We start from the raw sequence: 17,101 nt of genomic DNA, 5'->3' as shown, positions 1-17,101 counted from the left end.
AGGAGCTGGATGGGAAGTGGAGCAGCCGGGACTTCAAGGGATGCCGTCATCGCAGGTGGGGGAGTAGCCTGTTGTACCACAGTTCTTCCCTAGCTTCCTTGTTGCTTGTGGGTGACATGACAGCTGCCTCCTTGGTCCTTGGTGGGGCTGGCCATGGCTCCCCAGAGGGGCTTCTCCTGACCCCCTCTTTCCGGAGCCGTGCTCAGTGAGAGCGTCTGCCTTCCGGCTTCCTCTCTGCCGTGTGGCCATGTGGTGTTCAGGCCCCTGTGCCCATGTCAGGAGAGTGAAGGAGCTCCTGGCTCCAGCCCCAACCCTCATCTAGCCGTCATGGACAAGAGCAGCGGATGGAAGATCTCTCTCTGTCTCTGGGTTTTTTTTTTTAAACCAATGCAGAGTGCGTTTCTCAGCCCAGGCACCGGTAGGTGTCAGACAATTACACTGCTTATTTGCCAGTGTGCTTCCTGCAGCTCCCGAAGCTGACCAGCCACGACTGGATGCCCGGCCTCGTTCCCTGTACCCTCCCGCTGTAGCTGCACAAGGTGCCCCTTGGGGTCCTCCCAGCCCAGCAGAGGGGGACCTTATCTGCCTGTACCCCGACTTGGGAAGTAGAGGTCAAGTGGTTGGATTGAGAGCGCTCGGTGAGGCAGCGGTGGTGGGAGGGGGCAGTGGCAGAGGATCCCAGCCCGGGGGGGTCCGCCCCTGCCTGCCCGCTCTCTGGCCCCTAGGCAGAGAAGTGATGTTCCACATTAGAGCTGAGCAGACACAGCCCCAACTCGAGGCTCTGAGGGTGGAGGGGAGCTGCTGGGGTCCATGCTGGGAGGCCCCACAAGGGACAGCTGCTCACACCTCGAGTTACTGGCCCCGGTCCCGGCCACTTCTTCCAGGCCCTGTGACTGCATGGTCAGTCCAGGCGGCTGCCTGGGCCAACATAGCGGACTGCGGGCTCTGCATTTGTCCCAACACTTTCTCCGGTTGGGGAGAAGCAGCAGGGCAATTGGTCACAAACAAAAGTCATCTGGCCGCCCGCCTGCTGGGAGGCCGCCCTGGCCAGGCTGTTTACAGCCTGCATGGTGACCCAGCTCTGCCCACGCAGCTTGAGATGGCCAGTGACCCCTCCGCCTCCCGTGGAGGGTGGCTGGGAAGGAGCCCCCGCCCCTGGGAGCAGGGAGAGGTGGCCTCTTGAAGGAAGCTAGAGGCCCAGGTGCCCTGCAGCAGGAGCAGTGCAGAGGGGCCGAGAGCCCGCTGGGGGCTGCTGCGTGCCAGCCACACTTGGCTCAGGCTGTCAGGGTGGTGATGCCCAGCCTGTGCCCTGGGGGCCAAGGACCCCCTCCCCCTGGCCATGTGTGCTTGGTCCAGCCACACACTGTGGCTTTGTTGTGAAGGTGCCATAGGGGGGTAGCATGGTGATTCAAAGTTCCTGTGGCATGGGTGCCCCCAGGAGGGTCTTCCTACCAGGGCTGGCCTGGCTAGGGCAAGCGGCTTCTTTAGCTTAGCCCTTCTTTCTCCTGTTTTTATTTATTTTTATTGTTTTTTTTTTTTTAAAGATTGTTTATCTGGAGTACAGCATCATGGGTTTTGCCACTATGGACCCTGCACTCATGTGGGGGACCCAGATGGATTTCTAGGCTCATGCTGGTTACACTAGGCTGCTTCCAGGAGGCTGTGTGTGCTACAGGGACAGGCGCAGCGGGGACCCCAGCCCCCCTGGGGTCCTGCTCCTGCCCAGCCCATTGCCTGGCCTGTCTCCGCCTTCCAGGGACGCCTTCCAGCCACTGTAGATGGATGGATGGTGGACCAGCTAGACCCATTGCTGTGGCAGGGTCAGTCGCTCTGTGTGTGTGGACTGAGTTGGAAGTGGTGTCAGCAGGTGTCATTAGGTGAAGAGATGGCCATGTGGGAATTGGATAGCTCCAAGTTCACACAGCAAGAGAACCGCAGCAGGGAGGCTGGCCGAGGCCAGCGGCAGAGGCCGCAGTGGGGCAGCCGCAAGCCAAAAGAACTCCAAGTATTTCCGGCAGCCTCGGAAGCTGGAAGGGGTGCGGCCGTTCCATCCTGGTCCTCGCGGGGCCTGGGGACTTGTATGTCTCGGTTCCTCCGTTGCCGCTGCTGGCCGGGGGCACCTTGGCTCGTGGCTGGCAGCAGGGAGGGAGGTGGGAGCTGGCCCTGTGCCTGGACCCCGGCCCGGAGCAGCACACCCCTGTCAGGAACGCCTGGCCCGCATCTGGCATCCTGCATTCGCAAGGATCGTGCACGCTTCCTCGCGCATGGGTGCATGCGCACAGGTGCATTAGCGCGCAGGCGTGTGCGCGCCTGTAGGTGTGTGCGTACAGGTGTGCGCGTACGTGCAGGGGCGCGCGCATGCGCACAGGAAGGAAGGTGGGGCGGGGCTCAGGTGACCGTGAGGACCAGATCCCTAGCTGGCTCTGGTAAGGTGTGTTTGGCAGCGCCATGAGGCTGGCGGTTTGTGGTCACTGTTGCTTTGTAAATAGTTTCCTTCCTTGATGTGTAAATCTGTTTGGGTGCAGACTCTGAGTCTGGGCCCACGGAAGGGGTGGATCCCTCCGTGGTGGTCAGTGAGGCGCCCCAGGACTGTGGCCGGGTCTGCCGCTCAGCCCGTGGAGCCTCTTCTCGGTCCACCTGTGGGCAGAGGCCCCGGTCCCTGCCTGGACCCTGGTGTCGGGGAGCCTGCCTGCTGTGCTGGCAGGGCTGCTCAGACCCTCAGAGAAGCCGGCTGTGTCTCCCAGGCTGTCCTGGCCGCTGTGTTCAGGGGCAAAACTCATGAGAAGAGATTGTGGGGGTGGGGTCCGGCCTGGGGGCTGTGTGTTGACGCGTTCCCGTGCAGGCTGGCACGCTCAGCCCCTTGTGGCCCACGTTTGCGACTGTGCCCTGTGTGGTGTCCATGTAGCTCTCAGAGCTGCTTAGGCAGCAGGTTCCCCCAGCATCAGCCCATCTTGGGTGTGCGCCTCCTGCCCCGTCTGCCTTCCCGCGGCTGTGAGGACATGGTGGGGACAGAGCCCAGATCTGTGTGGCCCACACGACCCTGGACAAGGGTCCAGCCTCAAGGTGCCACCCACAGACGCATTGATGGGATGATGGAACCTTCTGGGCGACAAGGTGAAGCAACAGCAAGTGCTGCAGGTGCCGTCTGCGTGGCCTGCTTGTGTTCTTGATCTGGGGCTCAGCCTCTCAGTGTTAAATGAGAGCTGGGGGTGGTGTGAAGATGCTGTTGCCCCGGGCATTCGTGTTGGGAGGAGCCTGAGCCCAGGAGCGGGTTAAACAACCTCCCGGGCCTTGGGGGCTCCTTCCACCATTCTCTCTGGGTCGTGATACTGTCTGCCTGCCTCAGTTTCCCCCGCCCAGAGCTCAGCACTTATTGCTAGCCTGTGTGCGCCCTCTAGTGAGGGAATCTGGTTATGAGCCCTGAGCTTGGGGCGGAGTCAGGATGGACAGCAGGTCCCGAGTCCCTAGGCTCGTAGGGCCTTCTCTTATCAGAGGCCGAAGCTTGGGCAGGCTCCCGAAGCTGTCTGCGGGACCTGGGCTGGGAGCTGGGGCCTGACCTGCTGTGCCCTCTGGTTCTGCATGGGTCCTTCTGAGCTGACAGCACCCCAGTTCTGTGTCAGACCTGGGGGAGCCCCCTCCTCCGGTCTGTGCAAGACGTCTTGTGCCACTTTTGCAGCAAGTGTTGACGAATCCTGACAAGGTGGCGGGCTGGGCGGAGCCCGAATGGTACTGGCTGAGGGCAAGCATGGGGCTTTCAGGGGGTCTGTGGCCCTGTCCCCATGCTGAGCTCAGCCATCTGAGCCCACAACAGCCAGAGTAGGTTGGGGTGTGGGTCTTGAGGGAGCCCCAGGGTTGGAGGCACCTGGAATGCTTGGCTGTACATGTGGGTTTGGCCCCTGGTACCGCTGTGTGCCCGCTCTGAAGTCACAGTGAGGAGTTTGGGGCAGGGGCTGGTGTGCAGGTATGCCTGGAGAGCTGGCAGATCCCGCCCTCCACTGGAGGAGCCCACGAGGTGCAGACTCCCCCCGTCCCCGCCACAGTCCCCCATGCTGGGGTCCGTTCTGCATGGTTCTGGAGCCCCATGCTGGGGTCCGTTCATCTGACGCCTTTGAGAACCTGGGTGTGAGTTCCCAAGGGCCTGGTATGGTGTCTTGCTGACCCGTTCTCAGGGGCAGTTCTTGGAGGCCACCAGGATGGGGGGCGTCAGGGACCCCACCCTTGGAGGCAGGGCCCTCGGGTCTTTGCCCCAGTTGCCTGGGGATTGCTCAGAGTACCCCTGCAGCCTCTGCTCTGTATTGGGCACCCTACATCGGTGTGTGAGACAGAGGTGAGCTCAGCTGGCAGGTGTCTGGCCGTGCCCAGGAATTGGTTGGTGACGAGCAGACAGGTATCTATCCCCACACCGCGGAGGGCTTTGGGTAGAAGTGGCCTTGAGCCACCCAGGAAGAGTGGGGGTCTCGAGGGGCTGCCTGTAGCTCCCTGTACTCCTCCCAGGAGGGTGACCTGGCGGCCTAGTGGGGCTTCACCCTGCCCGGCCCAGCCCTGCCACCCGCCCCGCTGTGCACTGACCCCCTACCGCTGCTCCCCAGGGGCGGAGGAGGTGCTGCTGCTGGCACGGCGCACAGACCTGCGGAGGATCTCGCTGGACACGCCGGACTTCACGGACATCGTGCTGCAGGTGGATGACATCCGGCATGCCATCGCCATTGACTACGACCCGCTGGAGGGTTACGTGTACTGGACTGACGACGAGGTGCACGCCATCCGCCGGGCCTACCTGGACGGCTCGGGAGCCCAGACGCTGGTCAGCACTGAGATCAACGACCCCGATGGCATCGCCGTCGACTGGGTGGCCCGTAACCTCTACTGGACTGACACGGGGACCGACCGCATCGAGGTCACGCGCCTCAACGGTACCTCTCGCAAGATCCTGGTGTCTGAGGACTTGGACGAGCCCCGCGCCATTGTGCTGCACCCTGTGATGGGGTAAGGCGGGCCTGGGCGCCATGCGGATGTGGCGGGATGGGGGTGAGGAGGCAACCCATAGGTACACACACACGGCCCCAGGGCCTTGTTGGGCATCAGCATCCGCTGGAGCAGGGTGTGGGGGAAACAGGACCACAGAGTTCTGCTTCAGCGCTGGAGGGGGCCTAAGGCTCAGCGGACATTGTGACCTGGCCCGGGTGCCAGTTGGCAAGGGTGGACTGGATTTGCAGGCCCTGCCTCCTGGGTCTGTGCATGTGGCCCTGCCCTGCCACACTCAGGGTTAGTGGCTATGGCCTTCACCTTCAAGGGGGTCACCTGTAGAAGCCCAGGAGGCCTGGAGTGGAGGACAGAAGGCTGCTGCAGGGCAGGCTTGGCCCCTGCCCAGGAGGGTCATCAAGGCTGAGAAGTGGAGTGCCCCACCCCCAGGGTTTGAGGGTGAGAAGGCAGACGCACTGCCAGTGAATTGGTCAGAGCGCCACGGTCCATGTGTGTGAGTGGGGGAGGAGCCAGGAAGCTGACTCCAGGCCCCTCACTGCGCCACCTAGCTCTGTCCCCTGTGCCTCTAGGGGTGCCAGGTCAGGTGCATGAGAAGGGATCAGGGATGGGCGCTTGGGCAGTAGGGAGGGCGGGGGAGGGGCAGTCAGGTGCAATAGCAGTGGAGCCTGTGCTGGCCCTGCACAGCCCATTGTGTGTCACCGAGACCTTGGCACTCTCTGCCCCCATACTCAGGGGAGCCCTCCATGTTTGCAGAATGTTCTGTTCTGTTCTGCGTCCTTCCCCGCATACCCTAAGCTGTGGGGGCAGGGGAGGGGCCTGGGGCCTGGGCAACCACCATTCCTTATGCCCCAAATCTGCCACTCACCTGGTCACACCTGTGACATGCACCTTGCACTCCTGGGTGGTGGGATCGGACAAAGATGGCCACTGCCATGGACCTCTGCTTCCTCTTCAGCCTCATGTACTGGACAGACTGGGGGGAGAACCCCAAAATCGAGTGTGCCAACCTGGACGGGCAGGAGCGGCATGTGCTGGTCAACACCTCCCTCGGCTGGCCCAATGGCCTGGCCTTGGACCCGCAGGAGGGCAAGCTGTACTGGGGTGATGCCAAGACGGACAGGATCGAGGTGAGTGGCGCCATGGGGGTGCTGGGGAGCAGGGAGGGTGGTGTTCCCATGCTGAGGCCTGGCCTGGTGGACATCTGTGGGCGCCTGTGTCCTGCTCTGCAGCCAGGCGAGGTTCCCACAGGAATAATGGGTGACAGAGGGCCCCTAGGTGGTGCATCCGGGTCCTCGAGTCTTCCAGCCTTGCCCTATGGGTGCTCCCCGGCCCCTCTGCCAATGAATGAGGTCGACATAAATGGTGCTGGAGTGTCCACTGTGTGACTTAAGGCACGAAGTGTGAAATGGACACAGTCAGAGGTGCCGCCCCGGCCTCGTGGCGCACAGCCACGAGGTAGAGACGCTCCTGGTTATTTAGCCACATGCACGCACCCACATGTCTACCGTGAGAGTGTGTTGGCATGCTCCGGCTGTGTGTAAGCGGCGCTGTGCAGCATGCTGTGTGCTTGGGCCACTTGCTCTTGGCTCACCTGGGCTTCCGCTGGGGGCTCTGGTCTCAGTGGCACAGCCACCAGGTTGGGTCTCTGTTGTAGGAGGCCCCTGTTCTGTCCTTTCCCCCAGGGTGGGCGCCTCCCACTGATTTTGTCACCTTGGGACAGTTCCCTGTGATCAGCTTGGGGTGACCATGGGGGAGGCCAGAGCCAGGCGGCTGGCTAGGTTTCAGACCCTCCTTGGGAGTGGGAGGTCACTCAGGGCTGGGGAAGGCGGAGTGGACTCCCTCTCACGGAAATCCAGCCAGCTGCGGCTGCTTCCGCTTGGAGCTCCCTGGCAATGTTTGTGTTCTTAATGAAGGGTCTTGTTGCTCCCTGACATCCAGCTGCTGCCCCTGAGAGCTGGAAGGTTCTGGAAGGTGATAGAAGGCGACATTCGTGAGGGCCGCGTGCTGTGTGAGTGAGCAGACGTCGTGGCCAGCGCCATGAGTAGAGCCAGGTCAGGCACCATGGCCAGTGCTGTGGCTGGAGCTGTGTCAGACACCATGGCTGGTGTCATGGCCAGAGACATGTCAGTCTCTGTGGCCACATCAGGTGCCATGGCCAGGACCATGGCTGGCACTGTGGCCTCAGCTGCATCTGGCACCATGGCCAGTGCCGTGGCTGGCGCCGTGTCTTGCGATATGGCTGGCGCCGTGTCAGGCGTTGTACCACTGTCTCCCGAGGCAAACTATGTAAAACCATCTTGTTAGAAAAAATTTTATTGGGCCCGGCACAGTGGCCTAATGGCTAAAGTTCTTACCTTGTACACGCCGTGATCGCATATGGGCACTGGTTCTAATCCCGGCTGCTCCACTTCCCATCCAGCTCCCTGCTTGTGGCCTGGGAAAGCAAAGAGGATGGCCCAAGACCTTTGGACCCTGCGCCCACGTGGGAGACCTGGAGGAAGTTCCTGGCTCCTGGCTTTGGATCCACGCAGCACTGGCCATTGTGGTCACTTGGGGAGTGAATCATCAGACAGAAGATCTTCCTGTCTGTCTCTCCTCCTGTCTGTATATCTGACTTTGCAGTAAAATTAAATAATACATCTTTAAAAAATTATTTTTAATTTTTTTACTTTGTTAGAAATGCAAAGTGACAGTCTTCTGTGTGCTGATTCACTTCCCTGAAGGCCACAACAGCCAGGATGGGGCCAGGCTGAAGCCAGGAGCCTGGAACTCCAAGCAGGTGTCCCACGTGAGTGGGAGTGGCCCAGGTGGCCATCCTCCACTGCCTTCCCCCGGTGCACTAGTGGAGAGCTGGATGGGACGGGGAGCGGCTGGGATGCCAGTCAGCGCCCCGTGGGATCTCATTGTTGCAGATGGTGGCTTTACTTGCCACCCACAGTGCCAGCCTGAGACGCAGGTGTCTCAGCTGCTTGGCCAAACACCCATCAGCTCTTCTGGGCGTGCACCGAGGAGTGGGCTGCTGGTCACACTGGGCTTTGGTGTCAGCCTTTCTGAGAAGTCAGGAAGCTGTTGACACTCCCATGGGGGAGGTGGGGAGGAGCAGAGGTCAGGATCTCCTGTGGCTCCAGCCCAGGTAGATGGCCTCTGGCCAGCTGATCACCGAGCCCTCTTCCTTCCAGCCCGTTCCTGCAGGCCCCTGTGGCCTCCTGCCACCATGCCCATGCCCACACCTTGTCCCACGGTTCTCAGAGGGACAGAAGTGAGGAAGCTGATGGGAGTGGGAGGTGATGAGCCCACTGGACCCACAGGATGGGAGACTGAGGTGGGAGCATGTGTAGTTTCGAGGGGGGCCGACAGAGTTATCTGGGCCATGGGAGGATCAGGATATGAAGGAAGCCAGTCAGGGCTGGGCCCAGCAAGCAGCTCCCTGGCAGCTGGTCAACAAGCAACCCCCCGTCCGGGGGAGTCCTGCTCGCCTTGTCTGGGGCAGCTGTCCTGGAAAGTAGGCGCCAGGCCAGCCCCCTGCAGCTGCACACTGGGTGGCAGGCCCCTCCTAACCCTCCACGGCAGCTGGCCACCATCATCTGCGACAGCAGGGGGAGGGGAGGGGATGGGGTGGCTCCTTTGCTGCCTTGTTCTGGGAGACCACCCTGGGGCGGGGGATACCCCTGTAGTTCAGTGCTGACAGCCGTGGGTGACGCCTGCCCACTGTGTGTGGCCAGCGTACTTGTGGCCAGCGTCTCACTTGTCCCCAACTCCTCCTGCTCAGCCTTTCTGACCTAGGAACCTCCGTGTGCCACCGACCTTGTCCCTGGGTCACCATGATGTAAGGCCCGTGCGTGGGTCGGAAGGCCCGTGTCTGCAGGTGCGCAGGCTGGGCTCAGCTCAGCCTATACTCCTTGCAACCTGCCTCTCGCTCCCTGCCAGGCCCCGAGCTCGCTCTGACCTGCCTCAGTGCCCCCAACTGTGCCTCCCCCCACCCACAGATGCTCTGTTAGCAAAAGCACCTGGGGTCCCCCATCTCCCTGATGGGTCCTTGCTGAGGGTCAGGCCATCCCTGCCCTCCAGGCTTGCACGGGCCTCCCACAAGCAGTTCCCTTCTGCCTGAGCTCCTCTGAGCCCTGGACCCACATGCCCAGCTGGCCCTGAGCCTAGCCGCTGGAAGCCTGGGGTTTGCTTTTGCCCTAGGCTGTGGCGTCCTGCGGAGTGGAGGGGCACGCCTGCCCAGGGAGAGAGCAAGTTACTTGCCAGACCAGAAGCTTCCACTGCTGCCCAGGGTTCGTACTGTGGCCTGGCCGCAGAGTGGTCATTCTGCTTGCCCATGAGCAGACATGCGGGCAAGCGGGCTTCTGGCCAGACCATTTCGTTGTTTGTGGACGGGTCCCTCCTTGGTCTGGTTTTCTGTTGCAGGAATGAGGGTGCAGGCAGGGACAGGCACTGAGCTCTGTGGCCCCACTGTATCCTAGGGCCCCTCGCGAGCTTCGTACGCTTGCTGACAAGCTGTGCAATGGGTTGGGCCTCTGTGTGCGATGCCCCCACATCAGAGCACCCCTCCAAATGCTGCCAGCTCTGCTTCTGACCCAGTGCTCTGCTCACGTGCCTAGGAAGGCAGCGGCTGATGGTGCCAGCGTGTGAGCCGCACCAGCCATGGGGGAGAGCTGGCTGGAGAGGCCTTCTGCCTGACCACGCACCGGTCTTTGCCGCAGCCAGCTGGGGAGCAAACCAGCAGATGAAAGAGCTTTCCGACTGTCGCTCACACTCACTGTATTCTGCCTTCCAAGAAACCAGTCAGTGTAATTAAAAAAAAAAATCAAAGGATGGTATTTCACGCACTGTGACTATTACATGAATTCAGGGTTTACAAATAAAGTGTGAACTCACCGACGTTTTCTTGCCCACGTCTCCCCCGTCCACAACACGCTGTCCATGATGTGTTGTCCACACCTGCTTCTGTGTGCCTGGCCTTCAAGCGGAAAATACTTCCTCCCTTGGGCTTACTTACAGAGAGAGACTAAAGGAATTTCTTCCATCTGCTGGTTCATTCCCGAATGGCCCCAGTGGTCTGGATGTAGCCAGGAGCCAGGGGCTTCTCCCTGATGGGTAGCCGAGGGTTCCGGTCATTGGGTCATCTTTCAGGGTTTTCCCCAGCTGCATGAGCCGGGAGCAGGGACTCCAACCAGTGCCCATAGGGGATGTTGGTATCGTAGGAAGCGAGCTAATCTGCATTGCCATGGCACCGTGGTCACTCTTTTTAGTGCTCCTGGTTGGCGGTTGGGTACTGTCCTCCACCCTGCTACCCTGTGAAGAAGGGGCTGGAGACCCAGGACATATCCCTCCTGGTCAGGGATTGACGGGAGGGCCCGTAGCTTCTGAGGTGTTCCCAACACAGCTGTGTTTGCGTCTCTGCTGGGTGCCCTTCTGTCGTGGGAGCAGGATGCCAGTAGGAATCCCAGCCCATGTGGCTAAGTCAGTTCCCTCGTGCTCACCAGAGCCGCTAGGAGAGGCCGGCAGAGCTGGGCAGGAAACAGGTACGTCCCAAGCCCGAGGTCCAGTGAGGCCATGGCTGTGTCCAGCTGGCCTGCCCCCCACTGAGATGACACTTGTCTGTGGCTGGGTGTGCTGTGTGACTCAGCTGTCCCAGGCTGCTCCGATGACCTCTGTTTCAGGTGGGGAAGGGGGCCTCATGCACATGCTATGCCCCTTGGCTGCGCGTCCCAGAGTTGCCCATCCAGCAGTGAGGACGGGGGTCCTTTCAGCTCCGTGTATCTCGCCAGGCTTGTGTTTGGCCACCAGCAAACCGTGGGCCCTGTAGCCCTTCCCATGAGCTTGAGATGCGTGCCTGCTGCCAGAGCTTGCCTCCACCGGCCTCCTGCCTTCGACCACCTCCCCCGCATCCTGCCGCCCGAGATCCCGGGTGTTTGTGCCTTCCCCACCTCTGCCCGTGGCCAGGCCCGCTGCATGTTCTCTTCTGCACTTTGATGGTGGTTGCATCTCATTACGTCACAAGCTCTTGCAAGTACGGATGGAGCCGCTGTATCTCAGCGTCCCTCAACGTCCAGTGCCCCCCACTGAGCGAGAAAGCAGCATAGACCTGGGGCAGACTTGGTCCTGCAGCCCCCCAGCATTTGGAAACCACATGGTGGGTGTTAGCTGGGATTGTCCCCTGATGCACCTGTGCAGGCATGCCTAATCAATCCCAGACTCCTTTCTGAGTTCCTCCCCTTGGGACTCCAGTCCGCAAGGATCAATGCACGTTGCACCTCCTGACATGCTGCCCATGCTAGCGCAGCGTCCACCCCTAGATAATGGATGCTGTGGGCAAGGGCCGCTGAGCTGCCCTCAGCTGAGACAGCAGCAGTCACGGTGCCCGTGTGTGTGCCAGCTGGAGCCGCAGTACCCGGCAAGGGGTAGATGGAGCAGAGGCTGTCCCAGGCTGCCCTGGGGCTGGCGGCAGGCAGGAGCCCGGCCCTCCAGACCCTGTCTCTGCTGCTCAGGTGATCGGCGTGGACGGGACCAAGAGGCGGACTCTCCTGGAGGACAAGCTCCCGCACATTTTCGGGTTCACGTTGCTGGGCGACTTCATCTACTGGACGGACTGGCAGCGACGCAGCATCGAGAGGGTGCACAAAGTCAAGGCCAGCCGTGATGTCATCATCGACCAGCTGCCTGATCTGATGGGGCTCAAGGCCGTGAATGTGGCCAAAGTCGTCGGTGAGTGGGGGTCCCTCCCCGTGCTGTGGCAGAATGTCCTCAGCAGTCCGCCCCAGAGCTGTCGGCCCTAGCGGTGGTAACTGTGGTGCCCGTAGGTGCCAGGGCCTGACAGTGGCATCCCTGTGTGCCAATCCTTCTTACTGCCCTTGTTGTCCCTGGGGATGGGGGCAGAGTGTGTGGGATAGTGGGTGACTGAGCCCATGGCTCCCCTGAGTCCACCTTGCTGCCCCCTCGGGCTGGGATTGCTGTCTACCGTGCCCAGGCCTGGCCTCCCCCACAAGACGTGGACAGAGCTGGCGTCTGTCTGCACGAGCCTCGCCTGGGGCTCTGCTTGGCACCGCAGCTTCTCTCTTTCTGGGAAGGATTCTGCTAATTAGACTGGCCGGTGTGGTTGTGTAGACTGAGTCATGGACTCCCTGGCCGGGGACAAGGGAGAGAGCCCAACCCAGCCTCACAGTGGTCTTGTATCCCGTCCCGTGGGCAGGCTGTCCTGGCCCAGCCCATCGTGGGCTGGTGGCTGCAGTTGGGATGGGGGGGCTGCAGGTGTCAGAGGAGAGTTGGTAGAAGGTGACCGGGCAAGGGCCTGGCCAGAGGCAGTGACGGTGGCTGTGGCAGCAGCTGTGTTATGTCACTTCCTCCAGGTGACAGCCCTGGTGACTGCCTGCCAAGCGTGCCCCTGTCCACGGTGGACACAGATGACACATGACAGCTGGGAGGGAACTGGAGCTGAGGTAGACCTTGGGACTGTGGTTTGCAGCCAAGGCATTGGGCATCTCTCATTCTTGTGGCCTGGGAAAGGGTTCTTTTTTGAGTTGAAATCCTCAACATGAAACCAAAGCAAATTTTGCTTGTGCTTGGGCACCAGGGTGGGGCACCAGGGTGGGGCACCAGGCTGGTCCCGGTCTGCTCCCAACGGACAGGCATGTGGCAGTGAGTGGCAGGAGGGCTTCTGGAAGGACCTCGAGGGCCAGTGTCCCTGGGGAGGAGCCTGTTCCAGGATGCCCACCCGGGATCCTCCCTCAGCTGCTCCGCCACCGTCAGCAGCCTCTCTGGGTTTTCATTTCCTCGACTGATGGAGTGAGTGAGGCAGCCAGCATCCCAGGCACCTGCGCTTCCTTACTGCTGTCTGGTCGCTCCGTGGCCGGGAGCCAGGACAGCGAGGGGCAGTTACTGTCTCCACCTGTTCCTGCTGTCACCCTGGCCTGGGGAGGGGAGCTCAAGCTTGCCTGCTGGCGTTCGCTTGCAGGGACCAACCCGTGCGCGGACAGGAATGGCGGCTGTAGCCACCTGTGCTTCTTCACGCCTCGTGCCACCAAGTGCGGCTGCCCCATCGGCCTGGAGCTGCTGAGCGACCTGCAGACCTGCATCGTGCCTGAGGCCTTCCTGCTGTTCACCAGCCGAGCTGCCATCCACAGGATCTCCCTGGAGACTCACACCAACGACGTGGCCATCCCGCTCACGGGCGTCAAGGAGGCCTCGGCGTTGGACTTCGACGTGTGCAGCCACCGCATCTACTGGACAGACGTCAGCCTGAAGGTAGTGTGTGTGCTTGGGGCCTGCGGCTGCCGGGCTTGGCCAGGGTCTGTCCTGGCTTGATGAATGACCCAAGGACGGGGCTCCCTGCTGCCCACGCGGGTGACCAGGCCCCTGGCCCGGCCTTCCCTGGCTGTTTGGGAAGGGAATACAGATTCTGTCTTCCAGGTTCTCTCTCTCATTTTGTCTTTCAAATAAATAAATCAATCTTTTTTAAAAAAAAAAAATGAAAATTCCAAAGCTGGCGTTGTGGCACTGGCATCCCCCATGGGGCGCCAGCTCAACTCAGCAGCCCCACTTCCGCTCTAGCTCCCCGCATGTATCCTGGGAAGGGGGCAGAGGATGGCCCAAGTCCTGCGGCTGCTGCGCCAACATGGGAGACCCAGAGTTTGGGAAAGTGCAGGTGCCCGGCGCGGGGCATGCTGGTGAGGTGTGGGCCAAGTGCCGGGCTGGTGGTTGACTGGAGCAGGGCGACACCAGTGTGTGAGTGTGGTGTTGGCTGCTTGGCCCTACCCAGCTGGGCATCTGGCCACTCCCGGGGGGAGAGCTGGTACATCCCGGCCCTGGTGCGGAGTGGCGGAGACACTGGGCATCTGGCCACTCCGGGGGGAGAGCTGGCACATCCCGGCCCTGGTGCGGAGTGGCGGAGACACTGGGCATCTGGCCACTCCGGGGGGAGAGCTGGTACATCCCGGCCCTGGTGCGGAGTGGCGGAGACACTGGGCATCTGGCCACTCCGGGGGGAGAGCTGGCACACCCGGCCCTGGTGCGGAGTAGCGGAGACACTGGGCATCTGGCCACTCTGGGGGAGAGCTGGCACATCCTGGCCCTGGTGCGGAATGGCGGAGACACTGGGCATCTGGCCACTCCGGGGCAGAGCTGGCACATCCTGGTGCGGAGTGGCGGAGACACTGGGCATCTGGCCACTCCGGGGCAGAGCTGGCATATCCCGGTGCGGAGTGGCGGAGACACAGGGCATCTGGCCACTCCGGGGGGAGAGCTGGCACATCCCGGCCCTGGTGCGGAGTGGCGGAGACACTGGGCATCTGGCCACTCCGGGGGGAGAGCTGGCACACCCGGCCCTGGTGCGGAGTGGCGGAGACACTGGGCATCTGGCCACTCCGGGGCAGAGCTGGCACATCCTGGTGCGGAGTGGCGGAGACACTGGGCATCTGGCCACTCCGGGGCAGAGCTGGCACATCCCGGTGCGGAGTGGCGGAGACACTGGGCATCTGGCCACTCCGGGGCAGAGCTGGCACATCCCGGTGCGGAGTGGCGGAGACACTGGGCATCTGGCCACTCCGGGGGAGAGCTGGCACATCCTGGCCCTGGTGCGGAGTGGCGGAGACACTGGGCATCTGGCCACTCCGGGGGAGAGCTGGCACACCCGGCCCTGGTGCGGAGTGGCGGAGACACTGTGTTTGTGATGCAACTTTTGAAAAGCTTGCTGACTTTCAAAGGAAGCCTTTTTTTTTTTCTTAAGACTTATTTATTTTTATTGGAAAGTCGGATTTACAAAAAGGAGAGACAGAGAGAAAGAGCTTCAATCTACTGGTTCACTCCCCAAGTGACCACAACAGCCAGAGCTAAGCCATTCCAAAGCCAGGAGCCAGCAGCTTCTTCTGGGTCTCCCATGCGGGTGCAGGGTCCCAAGGCTTTGGGCCGTCTCCAACTGCTTTCCCAGGCCACAAGCAGGGAGCTGGATGGGATGTGGAGCAGCTGGGATACAAACCGGTGCCCATACACGATTCCGGTGCTGCATGCAAGGGAAGGGCTGTAGCCACTAGGCTACCACACTGGGCCTGGAAAAAGGAAGTTGTATGACATGGCCTAGAGGAGACTTCCAGCCCCCCAGCCTGAGCCCCCGACTGCTGCAGTGCGCTATGGTGAGAGAGAGGGGGAGAGAGACCTGTCTTGGGAGGCCCCAGTCACTGCAGCCAGAATCCTGGAACTTCCCTGCGTTCTTGCATGTGGGGTGGGAGGGACCCCAGCACTGGAGCCATCACCTGCAGCCTTCCCAGGCGTGTTAGCAGGGAGCTGCACTGAAAGTGGAGCAGCCCGGACTCGAAGCATTGCTCTGATACGGGATGTTGGCAACGCAGGCAGTGGCTCACCCGCTCCACCACGGCCCTGGACTTTCCCATTATAGCAGATATTTTGTTACTCACTCTTCACCAGGATTTAAACAATGCTGAAGGAGTTACTGTATGTGTTTGTAAGATAGGGTTATAGAGAAAAAGAGGCCGATCTCCCATCTGCTGTCTCATTTCCCAAATGGCTGCATGGCCAGAGCTGGACCCGGCTGAAGCCAGGAGCCTGGGGCTTCAGAATCTGGGTCCCTCATGTGAGTGCAGGGGCCCTAGCACTTGGGGCGTCTTCCGCTGCCTTCCCAGGTGCGTTAGCAGGGAGCTGGGTTAGAAGCAGAGCAGCCAGGGCTCTCTTCACCTGGTGTTCATAGGAGATCCCAGCATTGCAGGCAGTAGGCTGACCCACAGCACCATCACACAGGCCCCCATTTTTTCTTATATTGGCACATAGCAGTTGCCTGTGTTTATGGGCCACCTGTACGTTTAGGGTCACCGGCGCGTCTACTACTCCAGCCATTGTCTGTGTTGGGAGCATTTCGGGGTCTCCTCGCTGCCAGCGTGCAGGGGCCCTGTGATCGTGGCCAGCCACAACCTTGCCTTGCAGCATGCCTGCCTGCGGCCTGTACGGCACCCGCGTTCCCTGCGGGCGTGGCCTTCTGCGCCTGGCAGCCGTGCGGTCGCCTGCACTTTCCCCCACTTCCAGATGGCGCCGTGGGAATTCCCATCTGGGTGCCGAAAGCCTCTTGTTTGCATTTTGAGTCATTGGTCTTTGATATTTGTTAACTGAAGATTTATTGGTTTAGCTGAAAGGCAGAGTTAGAGAGGGAGAGAAACCTTCCATCTGTTGGAGCTTCTTCTGGGTCTCCCACATGGGTGCAGGGTCCCAAGGCTTTGGGCCGTCCTCGACTGCTTTCCCAAGCCACAAGCAGGGAGCTGGAAGGGAAGCGGGGCACAGCCGGGGCTTGAACCAGCGCCCATATGGGATGTGGATGTTTTGGGCAGCGACTTGGCGTGCTGCGCCATGGTGCTGTACCCGCCTCCCCTTGTGTTTTCATTGGGTCCTTGGGGTAAAGTTTGAGCAGGAAGCTTATGGGTGAAAGGACCCTGCTTTGAGAACGCGTGAGTGAGGTCTTTGTGAGATAGGCATCTCACACCTGGTCATTGCCAGCTTCATTTCTTAAGTGGTACTACTTGGCAACCTTCTAAATGCACATTTAGAATTCCCGATACCAATGAGACGGTCCCCTGTGCGGTCAGGAGCTGGTGGCTGGCATGTCGGGGTCCCTGACGTGTGGTCCTCTTCCCTCCTGCCTCTCGCAGACCATCAGCCGTGCCTTCATGAATGGCAGCTCGGTGGAACAGGTGATTGACTTCGGCCTCGACTACCCCGAAGGCATGGCTGTCGACTGGATGGGCAGGAACCTTTACTGGGCCGACACCGGGACCAACAGGATTGAAGTGGCCCGGCTCGATGGCCAGTTCCGGCGGGTGCTGGTGTGGAGGGACTTGGATAACCCCAGATCGCTGGCCCTGGATCCTGCTAAGGGGTAAGGACAGCCAGGTGCCTGTGGTTCCCTCTTGAGCCCCTGTGGCAACATCTGCCGTCGGGGTGGCAGCACGCCAACTGCCATTGGCTTGCAGGATCCTGACGCCATCACGGTGGGCAGGGGTGGACGTCCCCTCTGGTCACCTCCCTTGGCGCCTGGTGTCTGCACACCGAGGCTCATGAACGCTTGGGGGCTTGCCTGGGATCAAATAACTGCACTGAGGCCAGGACATACCTCCTG

At 61.1% G+C, this 17,101-nt stretch overlaps 1 protein-coding gene across 1 annotated transcript in view; it reads left to right on the top strand.

Moving 5' to 3' along the window:
- Window positions 1-17,101, top strand: part of LRP5 (LDL receptor related protein 5) — a 74,112-nt gene that overhangs the window by 30,519 nt on the left and 26,492 nt on the right. The window contains exons 6-10 of the mRNA XM_058662715.1: window positions 4,590-4,986; window positions 5,939-6,110; window positions 11,478-11,694; window positions 12,941-13,230; window positions 16,635-16,861. Coding sequence (XP_058518698.1) covers window positions 4,590-4,986; window positions 5,939-6,110; window positions 11,478-11,694; window positions 12,941-13,230; window positions 16,635-16,861 — 1,303 coding nt within the window. The remainder of the gene's footprint in view (window positions 1-4,589; window positions 4,987-5,938; window positions 6,111-11,477; window positions 11,695-12,940; window positions 13,231-16,634; window positions 16,862-17,101) is intronic.

This window comes from Ochotona princeps, chromosome 4, assembly GCF_030435755.1.
Source record: "Ochotona princeps isolate mOchPri1 chromosome 4, mOchPri1.hap1, whole genome shotgun sequence".
Classification (NCBI taxonomy): domain Eukaryota; kingdom Metazoa; phylum Chordata; class Mammalia; order Lagomorpha; family Ochotonidae; genus Ochotona; species Ochotona princeps.
The sequence above is the reverse complement of the archived record's forward strand: the minus strand, read 5'-3'. Positions and strand labels throughout refer to the sequence as shown.